At 44.4% G+C, this 17,347-nt stretch overlaps 1 protein-coding gene across 6 annotated transcripts in view; it reads left to right on the forward strand.

Moving 5' to 3' along the window:
- The first annotated feature begins 12,809 nt into the window (after nucleotides 1-12,809).
- ARAP3 (ArfGAP with RhoGAP domain, ankyrin repeat and PH domain 3) overlaps nucleotides 12,810-17,347 on the forward strand; it is a 51,453-nt gene continuing 46,915 nt past the window's right edge. For 5 of the 6 annotated variants that reach the window (XM_061585959.1, XM_061585970.1, XM_061585997.1 and 2 more), the window contains exons 1-3: nucleotides 12,810-12,946; nucleotides 14,140-15,245; nucleotides 17,148-17,209. In XM_061585959.1, coding sequence (XP_061441943.1) covers nucleotides 14,182-15,245; nucleotides 17,148-17,209 — 1,126 coding nt within the window. In that variant the 5' untranslated portion in view covers nucleotides 12,810-12,946; nucleotides 14,140-14,181. Of the gene's footprint in view, nucleotides 12,947-14,139; nucleotides 15,246-16,165; nucleotides 16,421-17,147; nucleotides 17,210-17,347 lie in introns of those variants that run through there. The other variant, XM_061586003.1, reaches the window with a different exon arrangement.

The raw sequence follows: 17,347 nt of genomic DNA on the forward strand, positions 1-17,347 counted from the left end.
ATCGATCAATTGACTTATTGAGTAGTCAATATGCATATCCAAAGAGATGTGGCCAAGAGAGATCCTGTTGCTCTTGAAACACTTTTCAGGGTAGAGCCCTCCTCCTTACATCCTGGAGTCAAGGAAAAGCTTGTATATTTAGTCCTGTCTGGAAAAGCTGGGAACAAGGAAGTCACACAGGGAGACCTGCTCTCTGCACCATGGCTTTGGGGTGCCTCCCTACAAACCTGATGAAAAAGCAAGAGCTATTAGACTATTAATGCTGTGAATCCCTCTGTCTTAAGCTCAGGTTGTATATATGTGTAAATAAAAACCATATAACCTATAAGACACCACAACCTCCACTGACCTTCATGCCAAGGAAACTAAACCCTGGGTAAGTGCTGGAACCCCTGCAAGTCTCACACCGTTCATAGATTGGGGTGTACACAACAATAATCCCAGGCTATGGTCCCAGGCTATGTTCTGAAGGTACATGAGGCAAGCACTCTGCTGAAGCTAAGCAGGTCCAGGTCTGGTCAGCGTCTGGATGGAGACCGCCTGGGAACCACATGTATGCCGCCTTGGGTTTCTATGATGAAAGAAAGGTGGGGTATAAGTGCAATTAATTATTTAATTAATAATCACTTGCCAGTTCACAGCCCTTGCTCTCAGGAGGTGTGCATACAATAAATTTAAAGCACTCCCACAAGAATCTTGGGAACTGTAGTTTGTTAAGGGTGCTGGGAATTATAGCTGTGTGATATTCTTTCCTGTATAATCAATTATTTCACATGTGTGCATTGGTTGCTCATAGTCCACATGCCTTAACTCATAAGAATATAAGAAGGGCCCTGCCAGAGCGGCCAAAGGCCCATCTAGTCCAGCATCCATTTCCCCCAAACTCAGTGTGTCCTGTAGTATATTTTAAGTGCAATTCTTTCCATGGAGAGCCCATTCCTTGTTCTATGGAATGCGCTTGCACTGGTAATTGCAGGACATGCACCAATCATACCCACACCATTCCCTCTGAACTTGCAAATATTTTTTCAAATACTTTATTTCAAGTCTGTGTGCTTTGTTTCTCCACTTCATATAAATGTTAAATAGCACTGAGGAAAAGATGGTAACCTGCAACACTCCACAACATAACTGCCAGGGGACCAAAAGATCCAATGCTATTATCTGAAATGGGATGATGGAGAAAGGATCAGAACCACTGTAAAACAACACCTCCAATACCCATCTCACCAAGTCGGCTCAGGAGGATACCATGGTCAAGCTGCTGAGAGATCAAGTAAGAATAGCATGGTTGCCCTCCACCTGTCCTTCTCCTTATAAAGGTCATCCATCAGGGTGACCAAGGCCAATTCAGTCCCATAGCCAGGCCTGAACCCAGACTGGAATTGGTCAAGATAGTTTCATCCAAGAGTACTTGCAATTGTTACACCATAACCTTCTCAATAACTTTCCCCAAAAAGGGGGTATTTGCAACTGGGCGGTAGTTGTCACACCTTTTCCAAGATGGCTTGACCCACCTGGATCATACCCTCTTGGCAAGCTTTAATAAGAGAGAGGCGAGGGACAAGGAAGCATGTTGTTGGCTGTATCATCACAAGTATCTTGTCCACATCATCAGACTGCATCAGCTGAAACTGATCCAATCATGTTGCAGAAGGTGTTGTGCTAGACATTTCAGTGGAGACTGCAGTGGATGTAGTTGTGATATCAAGATTGCTACATAGACAAGTGACTTTTCCCTCAAGGTGCCTTGCAAATAAGTTACAGCAGGCTTCCAAAAGGTCTAAACTCCATGATCTGGAGTACATTTTAACAAGCCCCAGACAATGAAGCTCCATTGGATGGCTACTTGAGGATACGATGCATTATTATGTTGTTTCACTTGTGCTCAGTCAGCTTTGCAGTGTGCCTTTCGCCACTTGCACTGTAGTCTTTGTCTGATCTGTTTCATCACTCTTAGTTCCCTGGTATACCAAGGTGCAGAATGGGCTCCACAATGCCAGAGAGGTAACCATATCAAGAGCTTAGTGCATCTCAGCACTCCACAGAATGACAAGGGCTTCAACAGGGTTGTCTGCTTTATCCACTGGGGGTAAAAAACTCCAAGGCATTCAGGAATCCACAGGATTCCATTAGTCTCTGGGGACAGACCATTCTAATCTGTCCACCACTCCTGCAGGGGAGGATCAGACCCACAACTCCAAACTTGAGTGACATCTACCCCCACCCCTATCTCCAGACCTTCTGTTCCTCCATCTGGAGCAAAAACCAAGTTGAGTGAATGTCCTGTCCTGTGTTTTAGACTAGTCACAACTTGTGACAGCCCCATGGGCATCATGGAGGCTATGAAATCCCAAGCTACAACGCTAGAGGCAGCCTCAGCAGGGATGCTAAAATCACCCAGGACTATCATTCTGTGCTCCTTCAGCACCACATCCAAGACTGCCTCCACCAGTTCAATCAGAAAAGCTGCTGGGCAGCAAGGTGGACTGTACCCTGGTGGACCTTGGCCAGTAAATGTCCTCAGTCACACATAATGCTAAACCAAACCATGGCTTAGTGCAAATGAGCAAATGTGTTGGCTCCTGGAGAGGAGATTGTGGCTGCTTTGCTCTTCCCTGATCATTTTGCTGCTGTGCTGCCCTGAGCTCAGCCATGGTTTGTTAAATATGCTGTCTGAACTCACCCCATGGTTGAGCTTTCTCCAGAGAAATCATAAGCTGTAACTTACAGATGTAACTTAGAAGAAAGGTGGGGTATAAATGTAAGAATAAATACATTAAATATGCGGATGTCTGAAATGTAGGTAGGTAGGGGGGTGTGTAGTTTGTGTGTAGATTTGTGTATATTGTTTTTTGAGACCCTTCCCCACCCCCAAGAAGAGGCAGTGTGGTGTAGTGGTTAAGGTGTTGGACTATGACCTAGGAGACCAGGGTTCGAATCCCCACACAGCCATGAAGCTCACTGGCTGACCTTGCCCAGTCACTGCCTCTCAGCCTCAGAGGAAGGCAATGGTAAACCCCCTCTGAATACTGCTTACCATGAAAGCCCGATTCATAGGGTCGCCATAAGTCAGAGTCAACTTGAAGGCAGTCCATTGTCCCCACCCCCAAACTTCAAAGAACATAAAGCCTTTGCCCCATTTACCTGGCTTCAGCTGCTGCGAGTCGTGTCAATCTGGTGGCAGCCAGCTTTCTTTTGGGGAGATGCTTCATCCGAGAAGAGTCTATAGCAGGAAGGGGGAACCTTTCTCAGCCTGAGGGCCACATTCTCTTCTGAGCAAACTTCTGAGGGCCACATGCCAGTGGTAGGTGGGACCAGTGGGTGGAGAAACAAATGCAAATGTTACCTTTGTACAGTAGGCTAGTTTCAACACACTTGCACGCCTCTTTGTATCCTCCATTATCAGTGTTCAAGGACATATTCCAGCCAAGTAAAAAAGGTTTGGGAACCAGTGGAGGGTGTGGCCCAGGGGGAGAGCATGTGGCAGGGGAGAGTTCAGAGGGCCAAACAGAGGCCTAAAGGACCACATTTGACCCCTAGGCCTGAGGTTCCTCACACCTGGTCTATGGCTTGGCTCACACATAATGCTAATCCATGGCTTATGAAACGCTACCCTCACTCCTTCAGCTCCAGAGCTCAATTCTTGTTCCATTTCTTGTGTCATGTGCTGCAGGATGGAATGTTAGGAGAGTGTGAGAAAGTATTGTAAACTAGACATTAGAGAAAAAGAGAGGGAGAGAAATCAGAGAGGTAGCATATCTCCAATTGACCCTAGTTACCAGGGACAGTCTTAATTTTCTTATTGGGAGGGGATGGTGCTGAAGCAGCACTGGAGAATGCAATCACATCAGGACCATGAACAGGTACTTGTGGAAAAGGTGAGCAAGGGGGCACTTTCATGAAACCTTCCCTCACCAGCCCAAAATCACACTCCTATCAGTCCCTCCAATACCTGACAAGTAGCAAATAATGACTGTATTTCTAGCCTTATGAACAGGAAATAATTTGTACTACCCCATTCAAGGGACCTTCAAACACAGATAGCAAATTCTGTTAGTACAGTAGGGCCCCACTCATATGGCGGGTTACGTTTCGGACCCCCGCTGAAAAGCAGAACTCATTGAATAGAATGGCGCGTGATGCCCATAAACCGCTGTAAAAGCAGAACAAGCGCCGTATGAGTGGGGCTTTAGTCTAATTGTGTCTAATTGAGACCACTGCATTAGTGAAGCGCCGTAAAGCGAAGCACCGTAAAGCGGGGCCCTACTGTATAAAGAATTAATATTCACTCACTGTAAATCAATTACAGGATTTTCTTTAAAGTCACATTTGGGAGCGAGGGGAAACAGGAGTATCTCTTTCCTATCAGGATCAACCCTCACTGTTTCCTAACCTACTACCGTATGTGGTGCACTTGTGAGAAAGTTCACTTATTTTAGAAAAGAGTTTTTCATGAGATTAGTATCATTACGGACCAACAAATAATTACAGATCCACTTAGGCTCTTCTTTTAGTTTTGCAGGATGATAGTTTGAAGTTGCACTCAAAAGAGTTACTTGTACCTTTTTTTGGTGGTGGCTCGAGTTGTTATCAGTCACCATTAGAAACACATAGATCCAAATCTTATGGATCAGTGGTATCAGCAGGTTTGATTTGTGGCTTTGATGGAAAAGCTAACTCAGCAGTGGAGGATACAAAGTGATCCTAATAGGCAGGATATGTTCAATGATCAATGGTTATTATTTATTAGTCATGTGGCCACCAAAAATCATGACTGGTCTCCAACATCAGCCCATGACTCTATGGAGGGATGTGTTTGGGTGTTACCTGTAATTAATGTCTGTGTCTATCTAAAACTCCAAAATTATTACAAGTATTTTATTTTGGTCAATACATTTATTACTGACATTATCATTTTCTTATTTGATAACTAATAACTTTCTAGGTATGGATTTAATTGTGGGGATTACTTTCTGGTCTTCTATGTTTCCATGTATACCGTTTTTCTTGTAGGATTTGGAGATGGCATTATCTGTATTAGGTGATGATAAGAAACGAGTGATGAACCTTGATCATTATTCATATTTGTGAGATCTGATTGGGTTACTAAAGCTTTCCGTTTGGTTTCTTTTAAAATTAACTATTTTTTAGTTTTGAAACTTTTGATTTAATGTTTTGTTTTGTGAATTTTTATTCATTGTGTATTGCTGATTTATTGATTATTGTAAATTTGGAATTTATGTTAAGAGATTTGTATTTTGTGAAATTTGGGAATTTAAAAAACCACTCACTGTTTGCTGGAAAAAATCTCACTGCTGTGGCTATTCCGATACATTCAGAAGCTGGAAGTAAAACAAAGAAGCAAAACCAAGAACAACCCACCCAGGATAGTACAGCTACACAGATTTTGAAATGTCATGACTTTTGAGCTCAACTAATGATTTTGGTCCAGAACAGGGTTCACTTTAGCTAGTGACCAGCATTCTCCAGTGGGGATAGAGAAGGCAAGAAGACTGGAATTCCTTTTCAGAGACCTAATGATGTGGCTTGTGAATAGGGGAGGGGTCCTGCTAAATACAGCTGGAGAAGTTTCCTGTTTGGCTTGTGACACAGGGAGCCTCCCAGTGTCCTGTTGGTTGGAAAGGAAATAGGAAGCTGCTGCTAGGCCTGAGATTAGCTAAAGCCATGTACCGTTTATTCAGATTCTGATTCCACTGATAGAACACCGTACTGATCTTTCTAACCCGGGTCCAATTTTATGTGAAAAAAACATTCAGAGATCTTAGAGTTTTAAAACTGCAGTTGCACGCAAGACAGATGAGTATGAGGGCCCATCCATACCTAACCACAAAATCAATGTTTCCCATATTCAGTTGGTGGCCTCGAGATCCATACATGTCCTGTTTGTGGTTGGATTATTGTAAAAACCCAATTATCAAGCATCCATACATGGGTGTGTTTGTCTAAATTGCTTTAGCATTGGCCATTCCCCTAAGTCCACCCCTTTTCAGTGATTTCTCCATAACGGTCATTTGTTTTCATGCGCTTTTTCAGGTCTGTGGGCTATAGGTACGTTCTGAAACCACAAGGTTTTTTGCCTATTAGTGAATAAATGCCTAATTCATCCACTGCTGGATCACTTCAGTCGTCAGGGCAGCGAGAACGGATGTCTGTTGTTCTCCCAGAACTGATATTCAGAAGCATATTGCCTCCAGCAGTGGAGGTAGAACATGGCCATCATGGTTAGTACCACTGACAGCCTTTTCCTCCATGAATTTGTCTAAACCTCTTTTGAAGCCATCTCAAGCTGGCAGCCATCGCTGCCTCTTGTGGGAGTGAATTCTATAGTTTAAGTATGCACGGTGTGAAGAAGTGCTTTCTTTGTCTGTCTTGAACCTTCCAACATCCGGCTTCATTGAATGTCCATGAGTTCTAGTGTTATCGAGAAGAAGAACTTTTGTCTATCCATTTTCTCCACACCATGCATAATTTTATATACCTCTGTCATGTGCAGGGATGTACTTGTCCAGGGTTGCAGGGGGTCACAGACCTCTTACCTTTTTGGGAGCAGGGTCCCAGCCAGGTCTCTATGTACGAGCCAATCAGGATGAAAGAGGAGCTTGTTAGCCACTCAGAAGAATCCTTGTCCTTTCATGTGGATTGGAGCCAATCAGAGTGAAAGGAGATGAGTCAGCCACTGAGAAAGCTCTTCTCAGTAGCTAACCTACAGCCTCTCCTTTCATGCTGATAGGTTCCTAGGGAGTCTCTTGTAGTGGAGGACAGCAAGGGAGACAAGGGAAACTGGAAAGGAATGTGTAGCTGTGAAGGGGTGTGGTGTGACTATTATGAAGGGACCTGCACTTCTGAATTTGCCACTATTCTACTGTTACTCACCCTTCCTCTAAACTAAAAAGCTCCAAATGTTGTAACCTTTCCTCATAGGGCAGTTACTCCATCCCCTTGATAATTTTGGTTGCACTTTTCTGAACCTTTTCCAGCTCTATAATATCCTTTTTGAGGTGAGGCGACGAGAACTGTACATAATATCCAAATGTGGCTGCACCATAGATTTGTATAATGGCTTTATGATATTGGTAGTTTTATTTTCAATACTTTTTCAATTATCCTTAGCTTGGAATTTGCCTTCTTCACAGCTGCCACGCACTGGGTTGAAATCTTCATTGAGCTATCCACTACAACCCCAAGGTCTTGTTCCTGTTCAGTCATCACCAGCTCAGACCCCATGAGCATATATGTGAAATTAATATTTTTTGCCCCAACATGCATCACTTTACATTTGTTTACATTGAATTACATTTGCCATTTTACCACCTATGTACTAGGTTTGAAGAGATCCTTTTGGAGCTCTTCACAATCCCTTTTTGTTTTAACTACCTGAACAACCCCCTCTAGGATGCACACCTTAATGTGGTGAGGGGCCTTGAGGATCATTTAGACCATGGTATTTCCGATCTCTATGTATGGATGTGAAAGTTGGACAGTGAAAAAAGCAGATAAGAGAAACATCAACTCATTTGAAATGTGGTGTTGGAGGAGAGCTTTGCGCATACCATAGACTGCGAAAAAGACAAATAATTGGGTGTTAGATCAAATTAAACCAGAACTGTCACTAGAAGCTAAAATGATTAAACTGAGGTTATCATGCTTTGGACACATAATGAGAAGACATGATTAATTAGAAAAGATAATAATTCTGGGAAAAACAGGAGTAGAAAAAGAGGAAGACCAAACAAGAGATGGATTGATTCCATAAAGGAAGCCACAGACCTGAACTTACAAGATCTGAACAGGGTGGTTCATGACAGATGCTCTTGGAGGTCGCTGATTCATAGGATTGCCATAAGTCATAGTCAACTTGGAGGCACATAACAACAACAACCCTGAACAATTTAGTATCATTAACAAACTTGACCACATCACTGCTCATGCCTAAGTCTAGATTGTTTATGAACAAGTTAAAAAGCACAGATCCTTGGGAGATTCCACTTTCTATATCCCTCCATTAGGAGAACTGTCCATTTATTCCTACTCTCTACTTCCTTTCTTAACCAATTCCTGATCCACAAAAGGACTTTTCCTCTTATTCCATAACTGCTAAGCTTATTTAGAAGTCTTTGATGAGGTACTTTGTTGAAAACTTTTTGAAACTCCAAGTACACAATGTCAACTGGATCACCTCTATCTATATGCTTGTTTGCACTCTCAAAAAACTCGGGATATAAAAAATTCGGGATATAGGACTTACACTTGCAGTAGCCATGCTGGCTCTGCTTCAGCAAAGCTTGTTCTTCTATATGCTTGGTTATTTTATCTTTAACAATATTTTCCACCAGTTTTCCTGGAACATACTAGATATAACATCCCCCACTGGGGAAACCTTGGGTCCATATCTTCAACTCAGTCCGAGGAGAGAAGGCAGTTCTCAGTCTCTGTACATGGCTTCAGCACTTGTACACTGCAAATGGAGTAGCTACTACCACTGCTGTTATGTACTGTGCTCTCTGGCCTGGTTTGCATGTCATTCTAAGTGAAACTGTGGCAGAGCATGAGCATGCAGGCTGTTGGGGAGCAGATAATGGTTGCTCCTCTTCAGGTATTTTGCTGCTACACCATGCTAAACCAACCCATAGAGTGGTAAAGCAAGAATGAGCTAAACCACAAGCCTAGATTAGGATTATTGTGTAGCTCAGAGTGGCACAGCAGCAAAATAACCAGGAAGGAATGAGTGAAGTGGCTGTAATCTCCCCTCCGGAAGACCACACACTTCCAGTTTGGCTTAATGTGACATGCGAACAAGGCCAATGACTGTGGCTTATTGGCCTTGTTGCACATCACTTTAAACCATAATTAAACTAAACTGGTTTAAAAGTGACTGCTCAGCTGGCACATGCTGCTAAAATCATAGGCTCTTAGCTCCTCCCCCTACTCCTGCTGCTGCCATGGTTTGTAGGGTTGCCAGGTCCATGGCCTGAGACTGATCCTGTATCTTTAGGAGAAGAGAAAGTCAGCCAAGTGCAGGTGTTCTTGCAACCCTGCAATGAGAAAAACCACAAGGTGGAATTCTCCCTTCCCCCTGGTTGCCAGGCCCAGCCTCAAAGAGGTCTCTGTATCTTTAAAAGTTGTGCAGGGGGAAGGGAGAATTCCACCTTGTGGTTTTTCCCATTACAGAGTTGCAAGAACACCTGCACTTGGCTGACTTTCTCTTCTCCTAAAGATACAGGATTAGTCTCAGGCCCTGAGCCTGGCAACCCTAAGTTTGGTTTAGCATTACATCTAAGCTTCCCACCAACCAATCATGAGTGGTAAGCCAAGAGTAAACTCTGGTTACAACTCCTGGTTTGTTTGGAGAGGAACAAACCATGAGCCCAGGTTTGGAAGTAACCCTAACTAGTGGCTTAGCTGCCAGCAGCAGCAGCAGAGGACATCATAGTTTACTTCAACTGTGGTTTAAAGTGACATGCAAACCAGACCATTATATAGATTAGAAAACTCCCTCATACCATTTTTGTGAATAGAGAGGGTAGTGAAAAGGTATGCCTTTGAATACCAATTGCTGGAGATCATGAATGGGAGCATGTTACTATGTTCAGGTGCTGCTTACGGGCTTTCCATAGGCATCCAATTGGCCACTGTGAGAACAGGATGCTGGACTAGATGGGCCATTGGCCTGAGCCAGCAGGGCTCTTCCTATATTCTTATGTGTGAAGGACTAACTGAAACCATTATAAATCATTTTGTCTTGAAAGAGCTTGGAAATACAATAGATGGGAGTGGCGAGATGCTTAATAGTGCTTGGATGTGCACTAAACAACACACTGTGTAAGAATTTGCAACCAGCTCTAACATAATGGCTTTCCTGCCGCTATGGACTCTCTTACAGTGGTTCCAGTCCTATCTACAGGACAGAGTCAAGAGAAGAGCCTTGGGAAAGTGCTGTTCAGCTCCTTGGCAGTTATACTAAAGGGTGCCTCAAGGCACTATGCTATCTGAAAGACTGACTCCTTCCCTACAGACACTCTCAGATGTTGAGATCAGCAGAGGGGGCCCCTTTGGTACTTCCATCATCCTTAAATCTCAGGGGATTGTGGCTTAGGGGAGAGCTTTCTCTGTAGCAACCCCGAAGTTGTGGAATTGCCACCACACAGAAGTGCATCTGGAACCTTCATTTTATAGTTTCTGCCATATGCTGAAGATGCACCTCTTCACCTTGGCCCTGGACACCTTAGATTTGTGTTTTCAGGACCACCCTATTCCAGTGACTGTAATTTGTTTTTAAGTTTTTAATATTGAATCTTAAATCGTTGCTTCTGGTACCAGACATTAGGAAATTTAATGTTTTAATGTTTATATTCTATGTTGTATTTTGTTGATTGTGTTAATTATTTGTTATCTGATTTTATTGTAATATTCCTGTATTTTATCCTGTTTTGTACACCGCCCAGAGAGCTATTAGCTATGGGCGGTTTATAAATGAAACGAAATAAATAAATAAATAAATACATAAATAAATAAATAATAAATTTGGGGCAAGTTTCCTTCATTATGCTAATGACACTCAGCTCAATTTCTCCATAACATCTGAATCAGGAGAGGCTGTATGGATGCGGGCCCAGTGCCTAAACCCAGTAGTAGGATGGATGAGGCAAAATAAGCTGAGCTGGAATCCTGGCAAGATGGAGGCTCTGTGGGTGAGTGGTTCCGGTATTGGAGAAATTGGCCAATTGCCCAGGATCCCCTGAAGGAGCAGGTGTTCAGTTTGGGGATGCTTCGGGATCCAGCTTTGCTGGGCAACTGATAGAGCCCATTATCTTACCTGGCCATTCTATTTGATTAACAAAGGAGATTCATCTGGCTAGCAGAGCCAGCCCCCAGGGCATAGGATTCCAAATCAGAGGCTAGAAAGGGGATCCACAGGAATCATCCATCCCAACCCCCATGCTCATAACAATAATTTATACTGGCTGCATTTTGTTAAGTGCAGAATGAATATGGCGCTGATTGTGATGGCTGAGCTTTGTCACTTGGATGCATTTGGATGCATTAAAGTACATGATGTGATCTCCTTCTTCCTCAGTCAGTGCATTTAGCACAAAAATGAGCTCGGCTTTTCCTGTCATCTTTGTTTAGACTTAGGTACACTGGACAGGATTCCAACTATTTGACTTTTGACTGAGCTAGGGGAATCTCTGTGATCATGTCTTAGAATCCCTGTTTTCTCACATTTCCTTATATACAGACTCTTGGTCACAATTGTGTATATCAGGAGTCGCCAACCCATTGCCCACGGGTGCAATGGTGTCTGCAAAGGCCTTCAGTGGCGCCCCTCACAGGTAGCCCAGAATTTGAGCGTTCGTTATTTTAAAAAAGCAAGTCTCTTGGAAAGTTATGAGCAAAACATACATCTAAGCGATTTCTGTGAAATGAGCCAGCCTGGCTGCTCCTGCCTATCAGTGTTATTAGCCAATGAGTGAAGTCAGAGCTGTGACTGACAAGTGAGTTCTTTGAACACTAGGCAATAGCAATCCCTGGGGGCCTAAAGAGCTGCTGTTTTGCCTTCCCTTTTAGTGCACTTTTTAGTGCAATGTCTTTTTTCTCCCTAGTCCTAGACCTTGGAATCTCCGTAGTTTACCCTTCCTTTTTCGCTAGCAACCAGGATCCATCTTGTGCTGGGTTACATTGAGATCAGGTTTTGCTTCGCAAGTATTTTCTACAAATAGTACTACACAACAAGTGTGGGTGAATGTTAAAAAAATCCCCTTCCCTGCAAAAGGAAAATATGGAAACTTTGCAAAGAAGCTTAGGCATGTCTCCTGCTTTGCAGGACCTAAAGACCAGGGACTCATTATTCACTGTATCATTAATTTACAGTACAACAGTATACATGTCTATTCAGAAGTATGTCTCTTTGTGTTTAATGGAGCTTACTTCCAACTACAGGGTACAGGATGACAGCCTAGGCGTTGGATTATGGTTGGCAATGAGGAAAAACAGGGTTCTTGTGCCTTTAACAGCTGTGTGGCAGGCAGAAATTCAACAGGTCAAGCCTTTTCTCGTATGGAAATACAACTTTGGGAAAAGCTTTACCATGACAACTCTCTAACTTTGTGTTAAGTCACACCCCTGTGGCAGCCATTTTGTGACTGGTGCCCCCGTATATTCTCAAAATTTGAAATGTGCCCTCTGGTCCAAAAAATTGGCAACCCCTGGTATATGTTGACCCACTTGGCTGTATACTTGTGTACTGCGTGGTGTGAAGGCAGTTGCTCTCTCAGGCCTACTTCTCACAAAGATAGACGTGTGTCTTGGCTGCGCTACATCAAATTGCATGTGCGGCTTACATGATCAAATACTCTTCCATACAAAGTAATCCCTCCACACAGAAAACTAGCACATCAAGAGATTTTAAGCTAGAATTCTTTTCCCTGACATCCAATTTTCTATAGGCAGGGAATTTTAGAGAGAGAGAGACACTTCCATCAGTTGAGCCCCCACCTGCAATCTGAAGCAATGGAGCCCAGAGACAGCTATTCCACCTCAATAAGTGCTAGGTCACTGACATCCTGATAAGTGCATACACACGTCATGTTGAGTAACATGAGCAAACTACCTGCATACACAGAACCGTTGACACATGTACAAATATACATTCATAAGGCATTGCTGAAGTAATTCCTGTTTGGGGGTGGGTGGGAGAGAGCAACAGGAAGGAAGCCTGCACCGAACAATGGGAGGAAATGGGAGAAGGGGGACGGACGGCCCTTGCAACAGCAGAGTGAGCACATATGGTATAGTGCGGAGCAGTTTGATTCACAGGAAAACACTCATCCTGGGACACTTTACAAACCAGACTGCTAAGGAGATTGTGTAGCCCTACGGAGGCACCAGCATCTGCACCCAGTATGAGTGAGGAGAGGAAGAAAAGGTAAGCATAGCCTGAATTTCAGAGGTATCTGGAGAACTCAGATTCCAGGTTCTCTAGAATCTGCAAGGACAAAAAAAGGTTCCTACTATGGGGGGGGAGGCAAGAGGAGCTACCAAAGACACATTGTGGAGCTGATATACAGTTATGGGTAAGAGGCAGTCAAGAAGCCCCTGCTAGGCAAGCAGCTCTGCCTCTGCCCCCCACCATCTTTGCATGGTAACTTTACAGAGTACAGTTGTAGATAAATAATAAATAGATTATTTTAGTTCAGTTTGCAAGAATGATGATAAATCAGGAGTGCAAACCGCCCAGGGATGAGACTTGTCAGTTCCAGATTTAGACTAAATCATTATAAAGACAAATGTATACAAATGAAAGTAGTTGGGTTTCCATCTAGTAGCAGGAAGCAGGAAGATTTCTGTGCAGACAGTACCAAGGGCTCCTATCAGGAAAAACAGTGAGGAGGGGGGACCCTTCCATCCTGTGTTTGCCTAACAGACTCGATGCTGTGTTACTTGCTGGCTGGACTAACTGTGCATGCAGGAGGCTCTTGCTCTGCGTGACTCCCAGTTTGGTGACCTCTCTCATGCCCTCAGCCAGCAGCCAGGCTGATTACAGCAGTGCCTTTCCAGCCACAAACCCCTCCCCATGTTGGCCAGTATCAGAGCTCCTTCCTCTGGGAGAATCTCACTCTAGCCACAATCAGATTCTGAATGCTCTGACAGCACTCCCACAGAAAAAACACAAGAGCAGGGGTGGATTCCTCAACAGTATCTGCAGAGATTGCATGTCACTCCAGTATCAGGACCCTATACAGGGCCTGCTTTCTTGTGACTACAGGCACTCTCCTGGATCCAGTTTTCAGCCTTCCCTCTATAAGAAAGGGAGACTTCTGTGTGAGACCATTGCAGTCCACTAGAAGCTTTTTTCTTGGAAACCTTTGGCATAGAAGGGACGATAGCCTTGGAAATTAGGCTATGGGAAGGGCAATTTGTGCTGTTTATTTGATCTGAGGGTGCGTGAACTCTGAGCCTTTTCATCTCCTCAAATTGGAAACAAAATGGTGATCCATGATGCAAACTGAGGAGTCCAATACACTTAACACTGGTTCATTCCTTCCAGTTCCAGTACCGATGCTGCCGATGCCATCTTTCTATGCCGGGTTTTTAATGACTTTCTTTAATTCTCCTCAGATGGTAGGCTGAGAAGTCTCCTTCCTTGCTTGCCAAGGGGACATGCACCACCAGTGCTCTGTGGACTCTGACATTGTAGACTGGCTTGCCATCATCCATCTGGAGAGATACTGGGATACCTTCAAGCAGCATGGATATGGCTCCGTGAAAGACGTGATCACTCTCAGTAAGGAGGACCTACAAAAGCTTGGCATCACTGCTACTGGGCACTGCAAAAGGATTCTGAATCTAGTGCAACGAACTCGGTTGCTTGTGAGGGACAAAAGTGGGCACATGGCAGGAGATGCCCATTACAGATATGGCAAATGTGTAGATTGTCTAGATGGGGTTAAGCCTGAGGAGAAGAATGAAGTTGACACAAATGAAGAAGTCCTGCTGGCAGAAATGATTTCTGGCCTTGGGCTTGCTCGTGGCTCAGAAAACCACAGCCAGCATCCACCGTTGCGTAAGGAACCAATTCCTCCTGTGAGCAAGCCAGTGCCCAAACCCAGGACTTTGTTCCCTCCTGCATACCGAGCAGCTAAGCCAGAGCAAGTCTCGTTGTCACTGGCAAAAACATCTGTACCTGCTAGTAATGCCATTTCTTGCTTTGAACAACCTCTGGGAACATTTATTATTCTGGAGGGATTTGATCCAGGAGAAAGTACCACCGATGTTGAGAGGCTGGAGCTCATCCCAGAGCACCTGGCTGGGCCAGGAGACAAAGTCCCAGAGGTCATCTCGCCATCTCAGAGTAGACCAAAGGAGAACAACTCGGAATCTGCTCTGCAGTTTTTTACTCCTGTGAATGAAGTGAGTGGGGAGGTCAAGAGTATGTATGACCCCTCCTTCTCTTCCACCTTCAAGAGCCAGCCTGAGGACACTATCAGTCCAATGGAGTCTATGCCAACTGCCAGCAAAGTACAGAAAGAGCCCTTGCTGCTTCCTTCTGCCCTCACCAAGTTAGCCTCCCCAGAGGATCAGAAAGAGATGGTGTCAGGTGTCACTGTGCTCTTGCCAGGGCCAGCTAAAGGCATGGAGGCGAAGGAGGCTCTGAGGAGTCAGCCCAGCGTGCAGCCTTCTGGCCTCACTGTGCAAAATGGGACTGTGACCACGGAGAGTGCCAAGTGAGTATTTGTGCTCTTCCTAGCAGTCCTTTCTCAGGAACCAGCGGAAAGGCCTCAGATAGAAGAGGATGGGGGTTATTTTGTCATGGCAGCCTCAGAGAATTAGTTCTGCACTCCACTTTCCTTTAGAATTGCTGAATGGATCTTTGTCGGACCTTGCAGCCAGCCATCCAGCCTGCCTGCCTGATACACAGAGCTAGTAGGGAACATGTGGGCTGGAACAAAAGCCTTTTCATGCTCTGAGAATTCACGCTGGCATTCCTAATGAACAGCATCCTACCGCTGCAGTACCTAGCATGCGGAGGCAAGCTGGTCACATATAGGCCTAATATGATGAGTAACAGGATATCTTGGAACCTGCCCTAATTCATATCCTGAAGATAAAAGATGCTGGCATTTTGCTTCACAGTCAGATAGAGTCATGCCAGGGCAGTTCCTGGGATCATCAGGGTCATGTGGGAATATTATGAATGGGTTCTTTAAGGTGTAGTCAGGGATGTAATTATTTGGGGTCTTGGGGGGGTGTCTTAGATCTTTACTTTTTTGGGAGCAGTGTCCCTATGTCTCCAGCATCCTGTGAGCCAATCAGCATGAGGGGGGAAATGTGTTAGCCACTAAGAAGAGTTTTCTAACATGCTTCCTTGTCCTTTCCTGCAGACTGGAGCCAATCAGAGTGAAAGGAGGTGAGTTAGCCACTGAGAAAACTTTTCTTAGTAGCTAGCATTCTCCCCTTGCATGCTTATTGGCTTCTGGGGATGTCTGTTGTTGTAGGAAAAGGTATTAAGACGGATCTCATTCTCAACAGCAGCAAAAAAGGGGGCTGTGGCTAAGGCAAAGAGACTCTGCACTTCTGAATTTGCCACTACATTACTGGATATAGGGGGGTGTCTGGATTAGACCTGTAGGGCTTCTCTTGCAAATTCACACTGCAGGGAGCCTGACACTCCAGAGTAGCAAACGACTGCTTCTCAGGGAAGTTGTTCTTAAAGGGGTGTATCTCCACAAGTTCCCAAGCCCAGCTCAGTAGTACTGGGCCCTTGGGACTTGCTATAAATCTAAAATGAAATCCAACTACATATTGATTCAATTCTAGGCAAAGTCTTTTAAAAAGTCTTTAATAAAGTCAATTGTCTGTAGTTGGAAATTCATAAAGTGAGAAAGAGGCCTTTATTCAGGTATTGTATTTTTTATTTTTTGTAAGCTGTCATAAGAAACTTGTCTAGTGTTGCCAGGTTCAGGGCCTGAGACTGATGCTGTATCTTTAGGAGAAGAGAAAGTCAGCCAAGTGCAGGTGTTCTTGCAACACTCTAATGGGAAACACCACAAGGTGGAATTCTCCCTTCCCCCTGCACAACTTTTAAAGATACAGAAGACCTCTTGGTTGCCAGGCCCAGCCTCCAAGAGGTCTTCTGTATCTTTAAAAGTTGTGCAGGGGGAAGGGAGAATTCCACCTTGTGGTGTTTCCCATTACAGGGTTGCAAGAACACCTGCACTTGGCTGACTTTCTCTTCTCCTAAAGATACAGCATCAGTCTCAGGCCCTGAACCTGGCAACCCTAAACTTGTCTGCTGCAATCCAATACATATATACTCAGAAGTAAACTCCATTGGAGTCAATGGGACTTATTCCCAGGTAAGTGTGTATTGGATTGTAGTCTACAGAAGCATATAAATGAATAAAACCAAACTACTGGGTTGGCTATAAAGTAGAGGGGATGGTGGTGTGGAGGGGAATGGCATGTGCAGAGGTTTTCAATATGGTGTCTGGCTACTTGGCCAGGAGGTAGCATGGAAGGAACAAGTGTATCAGGGAATACATGTCTTCCAAAATGTAAGCAAAGCTCAGAAGAGGACTGTTAAATAGCTTCCCTCCTGGATTTATCTCTCTCCTCTATTCTTGCAGCTCCCTCAGACAGCTCTGCCTAGATCTGCACCAGACACCACAGGGACTTGCCAGCAGATCAGGTGAGAGTGAAGACAGTGTCCTGTGTCTCCTTAGATTGGAGAAAATGCAGTGGGGGGAAGGTTACTCCCCCCTTCCCCAGTGCCAGAGCTCTGGACCATTTCGGAGCTCTCTGAAGCTGTTTTTCGTAGAAACAAAAA

This window comes from Rhineura floridana, chromosome 1 (genome assembly GCF_030035675.1).
Source record: "Rhineura floridana isolate rRhiFlo1 chromosome 1, rRhiFlo1.hap2, whole genome shotgun sequence".
NCBI classification, from domain to species: domain Eukaryota; kingdom Metazoa; phylum Chordata; class Lepidosauria; order Squamata; family Rhineuridae; genus Rhineura; species Rhineura floridana.